Source organism: Apteryx mantelli, chromosome 2, assembly GCF_036417845.1.
Source record: "Apteryx mantelli isolate bAptMan1 chromosome 2, bAptMan1.hap1, whole genome shotgun sequence".
Taxonomy (NCBI): Eukaryota; Metazoa; Chordata; class Aves; order Apterygiformes; family Apterygidae; genus Apteryx; species Apteryx mantelli.
The window spans coordinates 9,929,681-9,946,998 of record NC_089979.1 but is presented as its reverse complement, the minus strand read 5'-3'; the positions used below and the strand labels follow the sequence as shown (position 1 = coordinate 9,946,998).

Here is a 17,318-nt window from a genome sequence, read left to right as displayed (position 1 = left end):
CTCAGCACCTCACAAATCAAGCATTTGTCCCATTTGTGCCAGTCATTGTCCTTCTGTATCTCTTTTCCCACAGCTTTTTATTTTGGCTAAACCCGTGCAAATGAAAAGTAACTCCACTGTTGCCTCTACAAACCAGCCCCCTCTTCACTCTGCTTCCTCTTGCCTTTTTTGCAATACAGAGGATGATTAAAATTGAAACGTGGAGTTAAGTAATTAAAATTTCTAGCAACCTAGTTCTGCACATGCTAGTACACTACAGAGATTTAATCATGATGTCTCACAGAATAAAATCTTTGGAAGAGGAGATCCAGGCAATCCAGGGAGACTTCTGCACTTCCGAGTGGCTGAATGTAGGTGAGATGTACTCTGCTCATTAAGCCTGCTGTAAATATATGTTTTGTCTTACTGAAGACATAAAGTTGCAGATTTTGCTACAGTTCTCCTATCCCTCTTCTCTTTGGGTAGAATCCAGTGCTATTTGTATGCTTGGGCCCTACTGAAAGTCAAATTTAAGGGTCTAGGGTAGAAATAGAAGGGAAGGCCTCCCCGTAGCTTTTATTTCCCCATTTTTCAGTAGGTTTAGGTCAGCCAGATCCACTGCCTGAATCTGAATGTACTAGATCGCAACCTAACTGAAATTTCTCCTCAATTTCAGGCTGTTCAAATTTTGCCTAAGCAGAGCAAATTCTAAACTCAAGCAGATCAGAATTCAGATCTGTGTTTTGAGCCTATGAATAACAAAGCTTTCACTCTAGAAAGAGTCACCATAAACCAGTATTTACAGGGTCCAATGAAAAGAGGGAGCCAGACTGTGATAATGATAAGAGAGGATTTATGGAGATAGCAGGAAAAGGTTCAGAATATGTCTGCCTAAGATCCGACATTTCTCAGCTCTCAGCTCTGGCCATGTTTACAGCTGATAGCTAGAGTCCAAAATATTTGCACAAAGGAGACATCAAAGATGCAGTAAGCAGCTTATGTGAGAACTGTGGATACATCTTCCTCGCAGTAATGGTGTTTTTAGGGAATATGCTAAAACCAGAATAAATCAAAAGTTTAAATTCAAGAGAAAATATGTTTTGCAGGAAAAATAGACATAAGTTTGAGTGTGTATGTGAGGGAAATGTTGATCACAGGTAAGCTGCTGAGGTTGGAAAAAGGCACAAATAACACATGAGATACAGATGCCAAAAGTAAAGGATATCTAAGTGCAGAACATTACTCCTGTATAATATCTAAACCTGCTTGGTTTTAAACCTCATTTTCTTTTACAAAAGTATTCTGATTTTTAATGCCCTAATTCAGCTATGATGATAGATACATTAAATCTGATGGTGTTTTAAACACGATATCTGTTTAAATGTTAATTGCTTTCTGACCAGTCAGACAAAGTTGTGGGAGAAAGATTTTTCTTAAGTATGAGGATAAATTAACACAATTTACTTTAAACTTTTTCATCTATTACCTACTAAAATGAATCTAGGTAGCATAGAAGTATAATCAATGTATAACATTCTGAAAATGGACTGGAAGCCTCACAGAATAATTTACAGTAATGCAGGTATCACTTGTAAGTACAGCTCCTAAATACTCTCAGAGTCTCATAATTAATGAGACTTGGAGAGCAGCATTCCAGAGAAGAAAATGGGCTCAAGAGATAATAAATAAACCAGGAGGCTGTAGTTAACAGAGTTTTTCTTGTGGAACATGTCTGAACTGCTATATATAAGAATTACATGCATAAAATGATGGCTTTTTGTAGTTGAAAATTATGTCAGAAAAAATTTTGAAATAAAATACAAAAGATATTAAAATGGAAATTCTGTGATCAAATGTACTGAATTAAGATGAATTACATATTAACTTCCCTTGACAGCTTCTGTGTGGTGGTATTAGCTTTGACAGTATTCTGATGATGTTACCAAATAGAGACACTATGCAATCATGCCTTGACAGCAGCCTCTGTCTGAAAATACACAGACAGCCCCTGATGCTTTTTAGAAGAACAAAGTATGTTCATAGATACACTCAGGATACATTGATGACCAGGATCTGGGGAAAAGGAGTTAGGTGTGAAATGGATAGTCTTGGAGACAGAAGCCCTTTCTTCATGGAGCAGATAGGACATTAAATAGTCCTGTTTTTTTTCCTCATTGATGAGAAGTAGAACAGTCTCTACTGAAAGCAGAATATCAGGTGAAAAAGTTGCTAAGAAATAAACATAGTTACTAGAGAGCAATAAAGTCGATAGACAGTAAATAGACTGGCAATAGAAAAAGAGTCAATAAAGCCAGGGACATGCTATACAATATTATCATGGAGAACTAGTCAAGAGAGCTAGTCAAGAGAGCTGGAGTACAAGTAATGGCACAAGTCATCTCACTGCAGAGCTGTGACCTACATTTATTTAGGTGAATGGCACCTTGAGATCCACTGATTGCATTGACCAGCTCTCCGCTGGCTCTGCTTTGAACCCAGGAACCCTAGGAACATTGACAGCTAAGTTACGGGAGATGAATTTCTTCAGTCTTGTACACTACAGCAGTATTCTGCAATAGCCTTCCTCCTTTCCAAAGCCCAATGACTGAAATCCTCTTTGGAATTGATAGTTCTGTCTGTCTCTCAGATATATATGGACAGTCTATATATGCTGGTGTAGCCTAACAGTTCTGCAGACCTAGTCTGACCCAGCTCTAAATGATGCCAAAATAAGACTTTCAAAAGGTTTGGGTCAAGCCTCAAGAGGTCAGACCTGAGGACGCTAAACATGGGTTCTTATTTTGGACTGCCAAACTCCAGGCATAAGATCCAATACTGCTGTATTAAGCTGTTACATGGAAAACATCTCAAGATCTAAGTCTAGGATATTAATCTGAAATTCAGCCTAACCTGATTAGGTGCCTGAGAAACCATGGCCATGTATCTGCTGATAATAGATATATAAGTAATAAAACTCTTCCATTGCAGCTGAACTGAACATTACTGCGTTTGTCTCTCAGCTAAGACTGCCTGAGATAATTAAAAAAATAGGACTCCATACACCTAAGGCCTCCTTGAGGATCAATCCAATCGTCAGCGCTATTATGCTCGCAGCATGCCAATGGCATCAAGTACAGCAGAAGACACAGCCAAGGTTAGAGGAGTGGGAACAATCAAACACAATACTCTCTTCTGTCCAAGAAACTGTCTCAAAAGTGGGACATCTGGATTTGATCCTCTCTTCACTCAAGAAGAGATTCAAGACCACATGTTTTTTCTTTCCAGGGGTTCCCTTACTCTCAAACTCAAGTATGATTTAAAATGCAGCTTTTGCCTTCTCTCTTCCCGGTGTACAAATGCAAAGCAAGGGTCATGGAGCCAGAAGAACTTTATGAAAAAAAGTTGCAATTGTTTAAATGAACAATAATTTTGAAACCTTTTTTTCTCTACTCACAAGAACAACCCAGTGAAAAACTGTCATGTATAAGATTAGCACAGAAGTCCACTCTAGTATGATCTATTGGCCCATGTGACCATATAGAAGGTTTATAGCAAGAGATTAATCAGACTTCCAGACATCTCAGATGGAGAAGATGAATCACTACAATGCTGGCAGTATAACTTAATGGCTTCGTAAAGGATAATTACAGCAGAAATATGACATTAATTTATGTCACAAAGTAATTTCTCCAACTCAATATTTCAAAGAATGAAAACTACTGAAAAGATTCTTAAATTCAGTGATGAACTTTCCCTGTCAAGGAAGAATATGAATGGATCAAATATTTATCCTGCAGGAGACAGATATAAACTGAGATAAAATTCAGAAACTCCCATACATACTGGAAAGATGACTGCCTTCTTTAACAAACAGACTAAAGCAACCTGTCTGAGAAGATCCCTGAAGATCCTCAATAAAATATTTTTTATGATCATTTAAATAATATTTCCTTCCACTGTGTTTCCAGAAATTCCCAGAAGACTCGCTCAGCAAAATATTCAAATATATACTTAAGCAAATGCATAATTCCATCCCGTTCAACAAAGCACTGAAGCATTCATTGAAAGACACTTTAAGGTGTCCTTAGGAAATGAGTATGTTTACCATGAAGTGTGAGAATTTTACAGTTTGTTAGATATTCCATGGAAGTGATGTCCATGCTCTCTTCCCTTGTGGCACTGCAAAGAAGTTTACCTCACTGGTATCTTCTAGAGGTATAAGCATATGAGCATGCAGTTACCTTAAAGTGTATAAGATTCTCCGAATTCAAATCTTGCCTAGCTTTGTGATACCTTGTTCATGTGCTCATACCTTGACTTATTTTCTCAATTGGAACTTAGGAAAACTGAAGTACCAGGTTATTTCCTCATTCAAAATGTTTAAACCTTCTTCTTACTCAAACATCCACATCTATTATTTTAGGGTTGCTTAGCTGCTGACCCTGCTCATTTAACAGTCAAGCTTTATAAAGACCAAGAACAGTTTTGAAGCAGAGTATCAAAACTTGAAAAATGAAGGCCAACATTTGCCTGCCTTAACTCTGACAGTGATTGTCAGCTCCTGGAGGAATATAAGAATTGCCATAAAGCCCCCATCTGGCTCTAAATTTTTTCTCTCAAAAGAGACAATGGTAAATGCTCTTTCCTACATTTCTTTCCAGCTTCCAGCAATCAACCTTAAAGGGCATTCCTGAGGCCAAGGTTGCATTATTTTGTTTTTAAAAAAAACCCTCTGCTGATTCCTGTAAGAATCTATCTAATCTTTCTTTGAACCTGTTTATATTTACAGCCTCTTTAACATTCAGTGACAATAAGGTCGACAAAGAACTTGTGAGGTGCAGGGAATAAGAAACACAAGACTGCTGTGTAATGTGGGAAACCAGAAGGTGAGATGGTTGCAGGCAAGGTGACTATGCGGCTTCTTTCCTCCTCATTCCAATGGCCCTAGATGCTCTCATGAGAATTAACAGAGATGAATCCATACAGATAGAAAAAATGTCATGTTTTGTTGCTGGTATAGCAGTGACTGATATAGCAGCAAAAATCTTCTTGGAAAAAAAAATCCATTAATAAGATCCATAAATCTTGTTGTACACACAGAGGAAAAAAATAAAAATAACAGCTACCAAAAGTTAAGTATTTTGAATGTGTATATAGAGAAGGACTTTAGAAAAGCAAACTGATTTCCTAATATTAGAGAAATATAGCACATAAGGAACAGCAGAATGCAAGTATTAGTCTGGGTGCATTCACAGGTAAGCACAACTGCAAAATACACTGGACACCACTGTTCCAGTGTGCAGTCCCCTGCCTGCACCCATTCAGCATTTTGGTATTCTGAGACATAAGTGTGGTGAACCAGGTCCTCCAGGGATGATCCAAGAAATATTGCTGCATTACTATAACATAATAGGCTTCTTATTTCTTACACAAGTACTGTATTTTCGAGATTATTCTACAGGCAGAAATAAGCTAAAGTTCATCAGAGCAGTAGAAGCCACCTGAGAATTTTGTGTGTCTGTGCATTTCTACTGTAGCACTTGCCCCGCCAAAGGTCAATAGGACCATGGGCATTGTCAGCAGTAGTTGATGTTCTGCTGGGTACACCATGAAGCTAGAAAATTGGCCATGTTCCTCATACATGCTCCTCCTGTTCTCAACATTAAGCAGTAGACAGAAATGCCAATTGATGGGTTTGTTGCGTTATACAAGGTGGACACTGAGGTCACAGCAGTGTTTTCACCTCGGAAGAAAGTTGTCATTTGTGACACAGCAGAGTTGGGATCACCTGTTTCCTTGTGCTTAATGGCACAAGATTGCTTCCCCTGGGTAGGTGATACCTATCATTAGAAACTAAGCACAACAATACAATTTACTTATGTAGCTCGTAAGAAACAAAAACAAAACAAATCACTGATTCACAATGCGATTACCAGTCTCTTCACAAAGAAACACTGTAATAAGCCTGGATCATGTTTTACTTCAACACTGGAAGCAGCAAGCCATACCATGTCATACTTTTGCAAGCCAAAGTTCCCACATATCTCAGTGGGGGTTCTGCTTAAAAACATAACAGTATAATGTCAATAGATGCTGCTGTCTCTCACGTGTAAGTGTGAAGCTGCAGATAATGTGACACAAAAGCAGATAACAAGGAAAAGAAAAGGTGCACAAATATTTCCAGACACTTTGGGGGACAAGTAGATTTTCTTGGCTCATTTCGCAGCAACCCTAGAAATGTTATCCCACTGGTTCCCCAAGAGTGCCTTCAGACTTATAGCAATACCCTTCTGTATTTACCTGGAAGAAGGCAGTAAGCTTTGGATAGCGGTGATAAATACAAGAACAATAAATGCGCACACCAAGTTTGATTTGAATACCTCATCCCGCATTTGAGAATACTGCAACAAAAAAAAAAGAAAAAAAAGAAAAAGGAAATCAGCTCTTAACCCGTGCAGTGGTTTCATAAAGATTGATACATTTAGGAGACTTTGGGGAAATTAGCAGAAAGAGATTAATAAATATGAGGTTGTTTTTAAAAATGAAACACAACAAACAATTCATAAATAAACTGGTAGAATACTTCATCCAAATAAGCAAAACTATATAATTTTGATTTGTAATACAAAGTTGTTTTACTTGCTTTTTTTTTTTCCCAAAGTATTGGCATTAAAAAGAACTGGTAGATACTAGAGGCTCATCCTGCTGAGCAGAGCATTAAATATTTAATAGCTTAACCTTAGGAACCATATGTTTCCTCACCTGAAGACAAACACTGAAGTCAGCAGTGGCTACCTGCATGCCTGACATTGCAGAGGTGTCTCCTTGCTTGCCAGACTGTGGCCATTCCGTTTTCTTTTTTAATTTTACTTCCCTAAAAAACATCCAGTTGGGGACATTCCCTCAGCTGCTGCAACCTAACCTTTTCTGTGAGAGTTACTTCAGGAATGGAGTAACTTGGATGCGTCCAATAAAGGTGGATCAGTTAAAGTGGAAACATTGCCCAAATCCTCAGCTGGTATAAATCACTGCTGATTCGGTTCAACTCCAATTATTTACAGAAGATGAAGGTTCGTCCATAGACTTATTTTTGGAAACCTCTTTATCCTATAGTGATGCCACTGAATTTTCTTTACCTAATAAAAAAACCCACAGGTGTCTGCCCCAGTCATTTTTCCTCTGCAGTCTCTTCTGCATTGTATTTGATCTTTTGCAGTTTTGGAGGGAGCTAAGAGTTACATATACAGAACAACAAAGGAAATCAGAGTCAAACAGCCATCAGATATCAGCATCTTTCTCAAGGAAATTGTGAATAAGGGAAACTGCAGTTGTAAAGGTCCAGAGAGAATTATAACTGAGAAAAATGGAAACTGAGTAAGAACTGTATCGTGAACATGTATTGAGAGAGTTCAGCCCTGACCTCCTGCATCTTACAGCTAAACGGCTCTTGAAGGAATATCCTACAGAGACTTACACTGTACTCACTATGTGCACCCTCAGTAGGGGTTTCATCTTGGCTATAAGCAGACTCTAGCTCCTGAAATGAAAAGAGATTTTCTCTTCCCTGCTCCCATTAGCTGTGAATAAAGGAGGTGTTTCTTTGCTGGCCTTCCTCTGCTTAGACCTTCCTCTGCCATGACGACACCCTGTGTCTGCTCACTGTCAGCAGCAGTATGACTTTGACATGATTTTTGATGGTGCTCACAGGCAACTCCATTTCATTTTGCTGCTGAAAGCACAGAGGGATTGAACCTGATGCCATGCACAGGAGAACAGCACTGCATCAGTCTGCTTAAAAAAAAAAAAAAAAAAAAAAGTGAATCAAACTACAGAAAGTTTTACTTGATCATCAACTCACTTACCGGGGCAGACTCCTACCTTCCACGCCAGGAGGGAAGCAGAGTTTTAAAGTGAGGTGAGGTGAGTTCAGTTTAGCTAGATTAGCCTGGAGTTATCAACAGCAGTGGCATAATGATTATATATATGAGAACTGCCACATTCAGTTCAGCTCAACTGTTTTCCGTAAACATGAACTGCTTCTCCTCCTAAATATCAGTGTTTTTTTTTTTCTTTTCAAAAATCTAGTGATATTTCATGCAAGGCTTTTTTTTTTCTAAATGTTTCATATCTTAGGCAAGCAGAATTGTCAAAGGTGGCTTTTCCTGCCTATGTTATATGGTTCTGGGCTTTGGCATAAAAAGAACTAAAGGGGAAAAGAAAGGTATGTTTCTTAAAATTTAACATGAAATCCCAACTATTGCTTAGGGGAATTATAGTAAATTAATTGAGTGAAACACAAATATGGAATTGCCTCCTGTTTTGAGTGTTATGTCAAAAGGATAAATGCTGTGGTCTAACCAGTAACATGTTGTAATGAGAAATTGTTGTTAGCGTCTCTAAGGCAGCACCAGCACTGATGTAGCACTTCTCTATCCATTTCCATTTTTAAAGTGCCTGCAAGTCATTAAGGAATAGATTAAGCCTCAAGGCTCTTCCACAAGTATGGGGAGGCCCGTAGCCAGGTGGAGCTAAGTGGAGCAGTAGAAAGGATCATGCTGTGATGTACTCTGCAAACAGAGCAGTAGCTGCAATGTCCCACAGACCTACCTGAGCTGGTGTGACTTTCTCACAGCCCATGGCAGGGTATCCACAGCAGCAGAGAGCGCAGCGGAGGCTCACCCTGCTTCTCAAGTGAGTTGAACCATTTCCCTTGGGTGCCGTGCTGTTGTGGTTTATCCATGCACAGCCAGCTAGCCTAGAGTTAGCTTGAGTCAAGAGGGCATAATGCTGCTCGTGCCAAGTCATGCTGGTCATTCCCCGCCTCTCCTCTCTTCTCCCATGGCTCCTTGGAAGAGGAGTATTGGACATCCAGCAGGCTTAGGAAGTGCTACGTAAAGTGAGCCAGAAGAAGACACGGCATTCAAGGCACTACTGTAGCAGAGAGTCTTTAATGCGTAGAGGTCATATTTCACACATCTTCAGAACGTTCTGGGGCAGCTCTCTCCCTTATTTCCTACATAAGAATAACCCTTCGCTTAGAGTACTATGAGGAGGGGTGGACCAGATTAATTCACACCTTACACGTTCACCTAGAGACAGTGGTTGGGGACAGGGATGAAGGCTGTCAGCTTTAGCCTCACTGGTGCACTTTGACTCTGGTAGGACCTACTGGATGGAAGAGGAGATGAGTTTTTTTTCTCCAGAGCAATGGTGCTCACGCAGTGGGAAAAGCTGAAGAGCAGGGCAGGACCAGAAGAAGACATGTTAGGAAGTCCAAGGCAGGAGTAAAGATGGAGGAACTCTTGAGGAGAGCGTAGAGTAGATGTACAGACCCAGTTCCCCGGTGACAGAAAAGAAGATACTGAATGGGCCTAGAGTTTGCCAACCTTTTTGCAACTTGGGAAGCTACTGGCAGTTTCTGTGTTGAAGGAAAGAGGAGAGGCCATCTCTGCAAGGATACAATATGTAGGAAGGGGAAGATTTGTTTCCTAGTAACTTAATTTCAATCAGTTTCACTCTTCAGAACTTCTGAAAAAGAGGAACTTAAAGATCCAGGTGTAATTTTTGACTTAAGACAACCTGTAGTGAGAAATTCAAAGCTCTTTTTGATATTTTCAGTGTGCTCACCTCACAGAAAAGATGCAGACACTTCACCTCTAAACCCAGTCAGATTAGGGATCCCAATAAAAATAGGAAGGCTTAGAATGCCTTTATACAAATCTTTAGACTGGAAGCTTTCCTTAATAAAAGCTCTTCCAGAATGAAAAATTCCCTGTCCTACTATCCTGCTTTATCCTCTATGAAAGCACATGGTACTGATATTTCCAAGTCACTACTACTAAAGTAGAACATCATAATGATACATTTTATTTATTAGAAATCATCTAAAGTGGTATCAGATTTTCTTTACGAGCTATTATATGTATGTAAACTCTCTGGGTATTTTTACAGTACCTTTGGAAGTGCTCTTCAATGATGTCTCGTTTGCTTTCTCTGCCTACATCCTATTTATGAAAACAACCTCTGGCAAATTTGAGAGTGAATTAGTCTCCAAGCGAGATATCAAGTGCTAATGAATGAAATACAGGTTAGCAATGACTAATGCATTTGTGAAAGGAATCTATAGGCGGGGATCTTGTGCAAATTCTTTGAGAAATCAAGGAGTTCTTACAAAATTCCTGTGGAAATATACATATTACCTCAAGGTGATAGCACATGTATTTGTTATTGCTTGCTGTGGAATCTACATTATGCTATCACCAGGAAGGACATAAGAGCAATGAGGTAACAGAGGAGTAGGAAGTTATACTAATGGCTTAAACTGTTATAAACCAAGAACTGCACTAGTTCCCATGGTAGCTCTGGGCATCCTGATTCCAGAATTTTTTTTTTTGTTTAACATTTTATAACCTTAAAAGAAGTAAATCAGCACATTGTTTGCTAGTGCAGATCTGCTGTCTGCAATTGTTTTATAATGAAAAAACCCTTACTCTTTATAAAGCTAACACAAGTCTAGGAGGACATTTCACTTCCATTCAAGCCATTAAAGAAGATGTGTGATCACAATGCACCATACCCCCATTACTTATGCAGGAGGAAGAAATACAGTTTATTGTGTATGTGGTTACTTTTCTGTGGCTGGAGGTATAGACCATTAACACAATTCTGATTGAACAAGTTTAACAGCAAAGCACTGTTTGGTAGGAAGCTTGGCTATGAGCTCTGGCTGTTCTATTTGCAGAATAACTGTAAGTCTAGGGAAAGAAGTACTTACAGGTAAAAGAAATAAATATTAGGCAGGGGCCAGTGCTGCCTAAAAGCATGATGGCTAAATGTGACTGCACCTGATTTTACATAAGAGAAGTTATTTTACTTCAGTTACCTCTGACTTGCAGCAGCCACTGTGCTGAACTGAAGGTGACAAGCAGCAAATGAAAACTTGAAAAAAGCAGTGTGAGATGGGAGGCCAATAGAAGTATGCTGTCTATTTGCTCAGCAACACTGCAGGGGGCAGCTCAGGACGCTGATGTAGAAGGTCATGGTAAGCAGTCGCAAAATGTTAATGACTGGAAGAAAGCATAATTTCAGACTGAAAGGTTAGGGGTGGGGAGAGCAGAGGGAAAAGGCTTCTGAAATAGCTTTATGAGACTCCAATTTAAATCTGAGTTTGTTTTGCTTTCTTTCCTAAATGGGCAGGAGGAAGGGAGAAAGTGATAGTAATATAAGATAACATGGAGTAAATAGCTACCTGCTGTAGAAAAACAATTCCCATGTTATTTTTTTATGACTGTCTCTAGACTGTGATTTAATGCTAAGGCCACCAGGGCAAACCTGTAATTATTGCACTGGCAAACGAGGAGGGAAGGGAGGGACGTGTCCCACATTTTCCCATGAGACATTGCCCCTGCCTATAACCAAGAGCACACTGTGATTCACCTGTCCTTAACTCGCACTATCCCTTTGCATCCGGGTGCATTCCCCGTTGTTTGCCGAGTGCACCCGTGGTGGCCTTGGCGCTCTGAGCACAAGCAAAGAGGCTGCTGGCTGGCAGCTATCCAACTGTAAGATGCGGATGAAGCAAAGCGAATAAAACAGCCTTGATATTTTCTACTTTTACTTCTGCACAGTGCTTAAAATTAGCCCAATTTATAAGGCAGAAAGAAGATTCAGTCCTCTTTACTGAAGGGGTTTTGTATTTGTGTTGCCTGTGCTTACTGGCTGAGACTAGGACCTAAGGAAATATGGAACCAATGTACCACTTTTGAAGCATTACAACATAGGCTGGCATTGGAAATATCATACTGAGAAGAAGAAGCATCATAACTGGCAAAAAGTTGGCTTTTTAGAAGACTTTTTGTCATCCAGATGTAATTCAAAACTTCATTAACATTTCAGATCTGACCTATGTAATGCGATGGATTAAGAGATGGGTTTTTTTTTCCCTGTTGCTTAAATTGTATTTTAATGAGCTCCGACCCTTTCTGCCTACATTTTCCTTGTGGTTGCTAATTGTGCAGTCTAAACTGATAATAAAGTGTATATTCTGATTCTGGACAGTCCCCACTAACTCCGACCCATGTTCAGGCCTTGTTTATATTAGATAGCAACTTAAGTCTGGGACCATCATTCAGTAGTTTGCTCATTTAGCATATTGTTTGAAACCAAGCTCAGTTTTCCTCCTTTGCACAAAATACACACCCAAATTCACCATCCCCCACCTTATAAGTTACATACATTCTGGTCCAGACCTTTTCACCTTGTCTTTAGAACTTGCGTCTTGAAAAGATTCACAATGCTCATGACTTGGGCCTTTCAATGGTAACTCACAGGAGATCAGGTGTCTTGCATTTCACTTCTTGTTCTTAAGCCTAATACCAATTTTATCTATGTCTTTTTCATATAAAATTCACTAAGAGACCTTGGACCAGAGTGTGGAATCCGGGGAGCCCCACCAAAGCAAGCCCTGAGCCACCAAGCCACAGGCTCCTGCTCTGAAGCCTTTCATCCCTGATAGTTTTGGCTTCTTTTCTGGCATAGTCTTACAGGACGAATGAAGAGTTCTTCACCATTGATTATCTATGCCCTGATAAGAGAAGTGGGTTTTCAAATATATCTTTCCTTAGCTATAGGTTAACTCTGAGTCCTGTCAGCTTTGCACGATGATCATACTGAATGAGGTATTATCTTCATATCTTCTGTCACAGCGATAGTGTCTCATTTGGCTTTAGGGATTCTAACTTTTATCTTAATATCACAAATATTCTCAGAGGAAATTGCTTTCTCTCTCTCTCTCTTTTTTTTTTTTAAAGCAAACTTTCCTTTTTTCTTCTGTAGGACTACTTGTAAAATAAGGGGTCAGATAAACTTGAAGCTTATTTTTTCCTTTCCACTGGCCTTCATTAAACTCCCACAATTGATACCACCTGAGGATTGGTCTCCCATAAGTCAAGTAAAAAAGTACATTTTTCAGCGGAATTTGGAGTGACAAAGGAGAAGTAGGCCTCCGTGGTTGCAGGTCTGACATTTTTCTTTCTTTTCCATCTAAGTATACATCTCAACACAGAACTGCTATTGCTGCATTTTAATAACCAATGAAATAACTTGAAATCTGTGCAGAAAACCTCAGTGTGGTCAGTTTTCAAGGAAAATTCTCCCTTGTCTTTTCCTTTTCAACTTAAAACTTATATTTGAATGTAGACTGAAACAGGAATTAGTGAGATCATGCTGCTGTTGAGAAACAGCAAAGATATAAACAATATTTACCTCTTGGAAGCAGATGTTAGAAAGGGATGTCCAAAACAAAGAGTTGACAGATTGGTTTTGACTAGAAATAAAAATAGCAGCTGACTAGAGGACATCAGATGGATCCTATTATTAAATGAAAGTAACATATCTATATAAATATAGATACATGTATTGAATAGAAGTGTCAGTTTATTAATATGCTCAATCACCCTTTGTGCTAAAGCAATCTGTCATCTGAAGAAAAAACTCTGCTTATACCAGAAAGCAAATGAAACCTGGCAAATGGCTTTTGTTGTTTTCAGAAGCAGAGTTTGCTCAGTGTAGGAATTTTCCAACAATGAAATATAATCATTATACTATTATAACACCTACATCACAAAACTATCCATTAATGACCTCCAGCTCAGTCACAACTTCTGAAAACTTCTGAAACAAAGTAAAAAAGAAAAAAAAAAACGAACCCAGAAAACAGACAATGCAAAGCTAGAACCTAGAGCTTCTCTAATTCAGTGGACATTTATTACAGTTTGAGTTGCAAATAATGCAGCTATCAAGACCCAGCTACCTTATGCTCCAGGCTGGAGTCTTTAAACATCAGTGAAAAAGGCTTGATATGCTCTCTTCTCAATTTATCGCCACTCCGTAAGTCGATGGTGTGCTCTATTCGCTTGTTAATTTCCTCAGGCCCAGACTGGACATGCAAAGCTTGTGCAAGATGGTTTGGAAGCAGATTTATTGAATTTCTTGTTAGGGCAGCCAGAGTCTAGGGGAAAGCACATGCAAACAGAATAAACCTGCTGGTCCCCTTGGGTTAAAAATGCAATGTTTTAGATCATGTTGCATTGCAAACCATTACAGCATCCATGCAATTCATTCAATGAAATCTACAGAAGTGTAAAATAATGTCTGTTCCGCTAAACACATACAGTACATTAAGTGGGGTACTTTAATGTCCTCTTTTATACAGACTAGGAGGTTTGCTGGTGCACTGAATGCTAGGAATACATTTCCCCTTCCAGATTATGCTGATTAATTATTAAAGCATGCCCGAGGGGAGTACATACTAAAATCACAGCAGGGTATCTAACTCTATGGTGTGTTTTAACAACTAAGAATGGAAGCTACAGAAACAGAAGTCACAAGCAAAACAGGAGAAAAGATGTTTGCCTTGACACCAAAGTTACTGGATGTGCATAGTTAAGGAACAGATCATTTAAGCAGGAGTGAAGAAGATGTTATTTCTGATTACTTCAGCATGGGTTTTCAGATAATATGCTCTTCTTCACTACTGGTATATTTCAGCCAGTCTAGATTACAGTTAGGCATTGTAATTTAACTGTAATTCATATTATTTTTTAAACGTCATCTCAGTTACATTATTCCTTTGATTCTTTCATTGACTACTCAAAACTCTCCCCCCCCCCAAAAAAAAAAAAAGAAGAAGAAAAGATTCTTGCACAGTTTTGCAAAGGAAAGCTAGTGGAGATAGTACAAAGGATGCTTTGCCTTCAGGAAAGAGGTAGAGTTTGCTTTCATAAAAAGAATAACTCAATCACATTTCATGATACAAACCACAGTGAAGCAACAAGCTGAATGGGAAAACAAACTCTAGGATATTCCCAAGGGTTAAGAAATGTTAATGAATGGAAAGGATATAAACCTTCATACATCACAGCAGAATACACTTTAAAATTATTATGGACAATAATCTTTTGCATTAGAAAAGTTATCCTGTAGCTCCTTGCTGGAAAGATCTTCTGCTGTATTTGGCCACTGCTGGGAACAGGAGACTGGAATAGATTGATCCCTGGATTTCTCTGGAAAGCTAGTTCTTGTGGATCATGGGATTACATACAGCCAATGAGAGGTAGAGGTTTCCCTTGCTAATCATCAGCAAGTACCTTCTAACAAATCTTGGAGTCCATTAAAACACAGGAAGGGTCTTAAGTATACACTGTCAAACCTCCAAGAGTCAAATATATAGACAGAACAAGGACATCAGTACTGAAATATTCTATCTATTGAAGGGAAATACAATCTTCCTATTAGCTTTGGTAGAGAAAGGGCTTCATCTGTTTGTCAAACAGCTCTACTCAGGTCTCCCCATCTTTCCTCCAGAAAACTGGTATCATCAATGTTTGGAGAAAAACAATCAAAGAAAGCTTTTTCATAATAAAGATTGAGATATACCTGAATCCATATTTTAGCCTTGGAGTTAAGAAGGAAACTCTAAGGTTAAAGCCAAGCCCCAGAGAAACAATCCACTGAGTCAACTGGAAAAATACTGTGGTACTACTGACTAAGGCACTGTTGACATTTCTCTTTTAAAATGAGCTGTGCAGAAAAGCTGTTATCAGTATGTGGGACTGAAAGCTCACAAAAGGGTCTGAAATTACTAAAGGATAAGATCATGTCAGATGCTGATGCGTGCATTAATTCCTCGGAATTAATTCATACTACTATATCTCCACTGGTACCTAAAGTCTTAGTTGGGCATTGTGTTTCGTTAACGTCTTAGTTGGGCATTACGTTTCATTTATGTGAGGGGAATGATCTCAATTCGTCCTAATAAGTGATTAAATTTGTTTCAAATCATTTTTTTTTAAATTTATTTAACTTGAAGTACCATCTTCTTGCTGAATGTATGAACTGGTTTACATTCAGTGGTGGATGAACATGTCATAATATCACTGCTGTGGCAATGGTGCCACTGATATTGGTACAAAAATGGACTCTGCAGTTGCATTTATTTCCTGAGAAAAGCAAAAGGAAATTCATATTTTAGTTGATGGAGTCTCTCCCTCACACCCATACATGCACTTAAGACAACTGCTTCCCTCTAATCAATAATAAGGATAAAGCAAAATACCATGCACATTATTGGCCCAAGAATATGTTTTAATCAGATGTTTCTCTATCTCCTTCTTCATTCTGCATCTTTTAAAATTGTGTTATGTCTACATAAAGAAATACTGATATTCCCTTTTACCTCTCCTACATTTCTGTGAGCAGCTGTGTGGAAGATACAATTGCATCTCCTGTAATGGACCAAATTCTGCCCTTCTCATCAGTTCTGCTTTATTTCTGAAACACTAGTGAAAGACCATGGAACATGAATGGGAAGAACAGAATCTGGCTCAAATACTTTGTCTAAAAACCAGCCTGTTATGTAATTGGATGGCTTTGGTCATGACACTTGCAGAAAAAGTATTATGTGCACAGCCCTTTTACAGAGATAAATGTGGACTGGGGCCAGCTGACAGATGCCAATGTTAGTATTGCCCTTTTTTTACTGCAGGGTATCCTGGCCAACTCCTGGATTTTAGTATATTTTAATAGTGATTGTTCTGTGAAGTTGAACTGTAAAGATTTTTCTGGAATGAAACTAGCAGATGCATTGTAGCAGAATTAGCCTTCCCCACAGATGTATCATTCTGCCACACCATCATATAGTCCAAAACTTTCTGGAACTAATGTAACACTGTCAATGCCCTCCTTTTCTCTTGGACCACTTCCATACTAAGCTCTTTATTGGAAACAATATCTATGTTGCGATTTCTACTTCTAATTCAGATTAACTATTGTGGTTTCACAGACCACCTGTCTGAGGCTTATTATGATGCATTATGACTGTTCAAACCACCGCTGGCTTGAAAATCATGGGTGTAGTCTTTTACTGATGTGGATAATAATCATGTATTGTATGGGAATGCATACAAGGTTCTGCTAGGAAAAAGCCCTGCCAAACTTGAATTTGAGTGTAAATGGCAGGATGAATAAAAATAAATAAATAAATAAAGAACTACTTGAGAAATATTTTATAGAGGTTTAAAAAAATATAGTGGGAATTAGTTCTTACTTCCTTTCTCCTCATAAAGCTTTCATTTAACAAGTCCAATCATCCTGGCTTCAACAAGGCAGGAAAATTACGATCAGTACCATTTAGAAAGCTCTAGGAAGGCTTTAAAATAGCTTTTTTCATACTATTAATGTCAGGTCTTGGCATGACATATAAGGGTCACATGTTTCAAGATGCAGGATATGGGTGGGATTTGGTTCAGGAGTATGACACCTAAATTCAGCTGTCTACGTGC

General features: G+C 38.7%; 1 protein-coding gene across 1 annotated transcript in view; it reads right to left on the bottom strand.

Moving 5' to 3' along the window:
* ADCY8 (adenylate cyclase 8) overlaps positions 1-17,318 on the bottom strand; it is a 129,972-nt gene that overhangs the window by 28,535 nt on the left and 84,119 nt on the right. Inside the window, exons 8-9 of the mRNA XM_067292270.1 lie at positions 13,790-13,987; positions 6,280-6,380 (exon numbers count right to left, since the gene is read on the bottom strand). Coding sequence (XP_067148371.1) covers positions 6,280-6,380; positions 13,790-13,987 — 299 coding nt within the window. The remainder of the gene's footprint in view (positions 1-6,279; positions 6,381-13,789; positions 13,988-17,318) is intronic.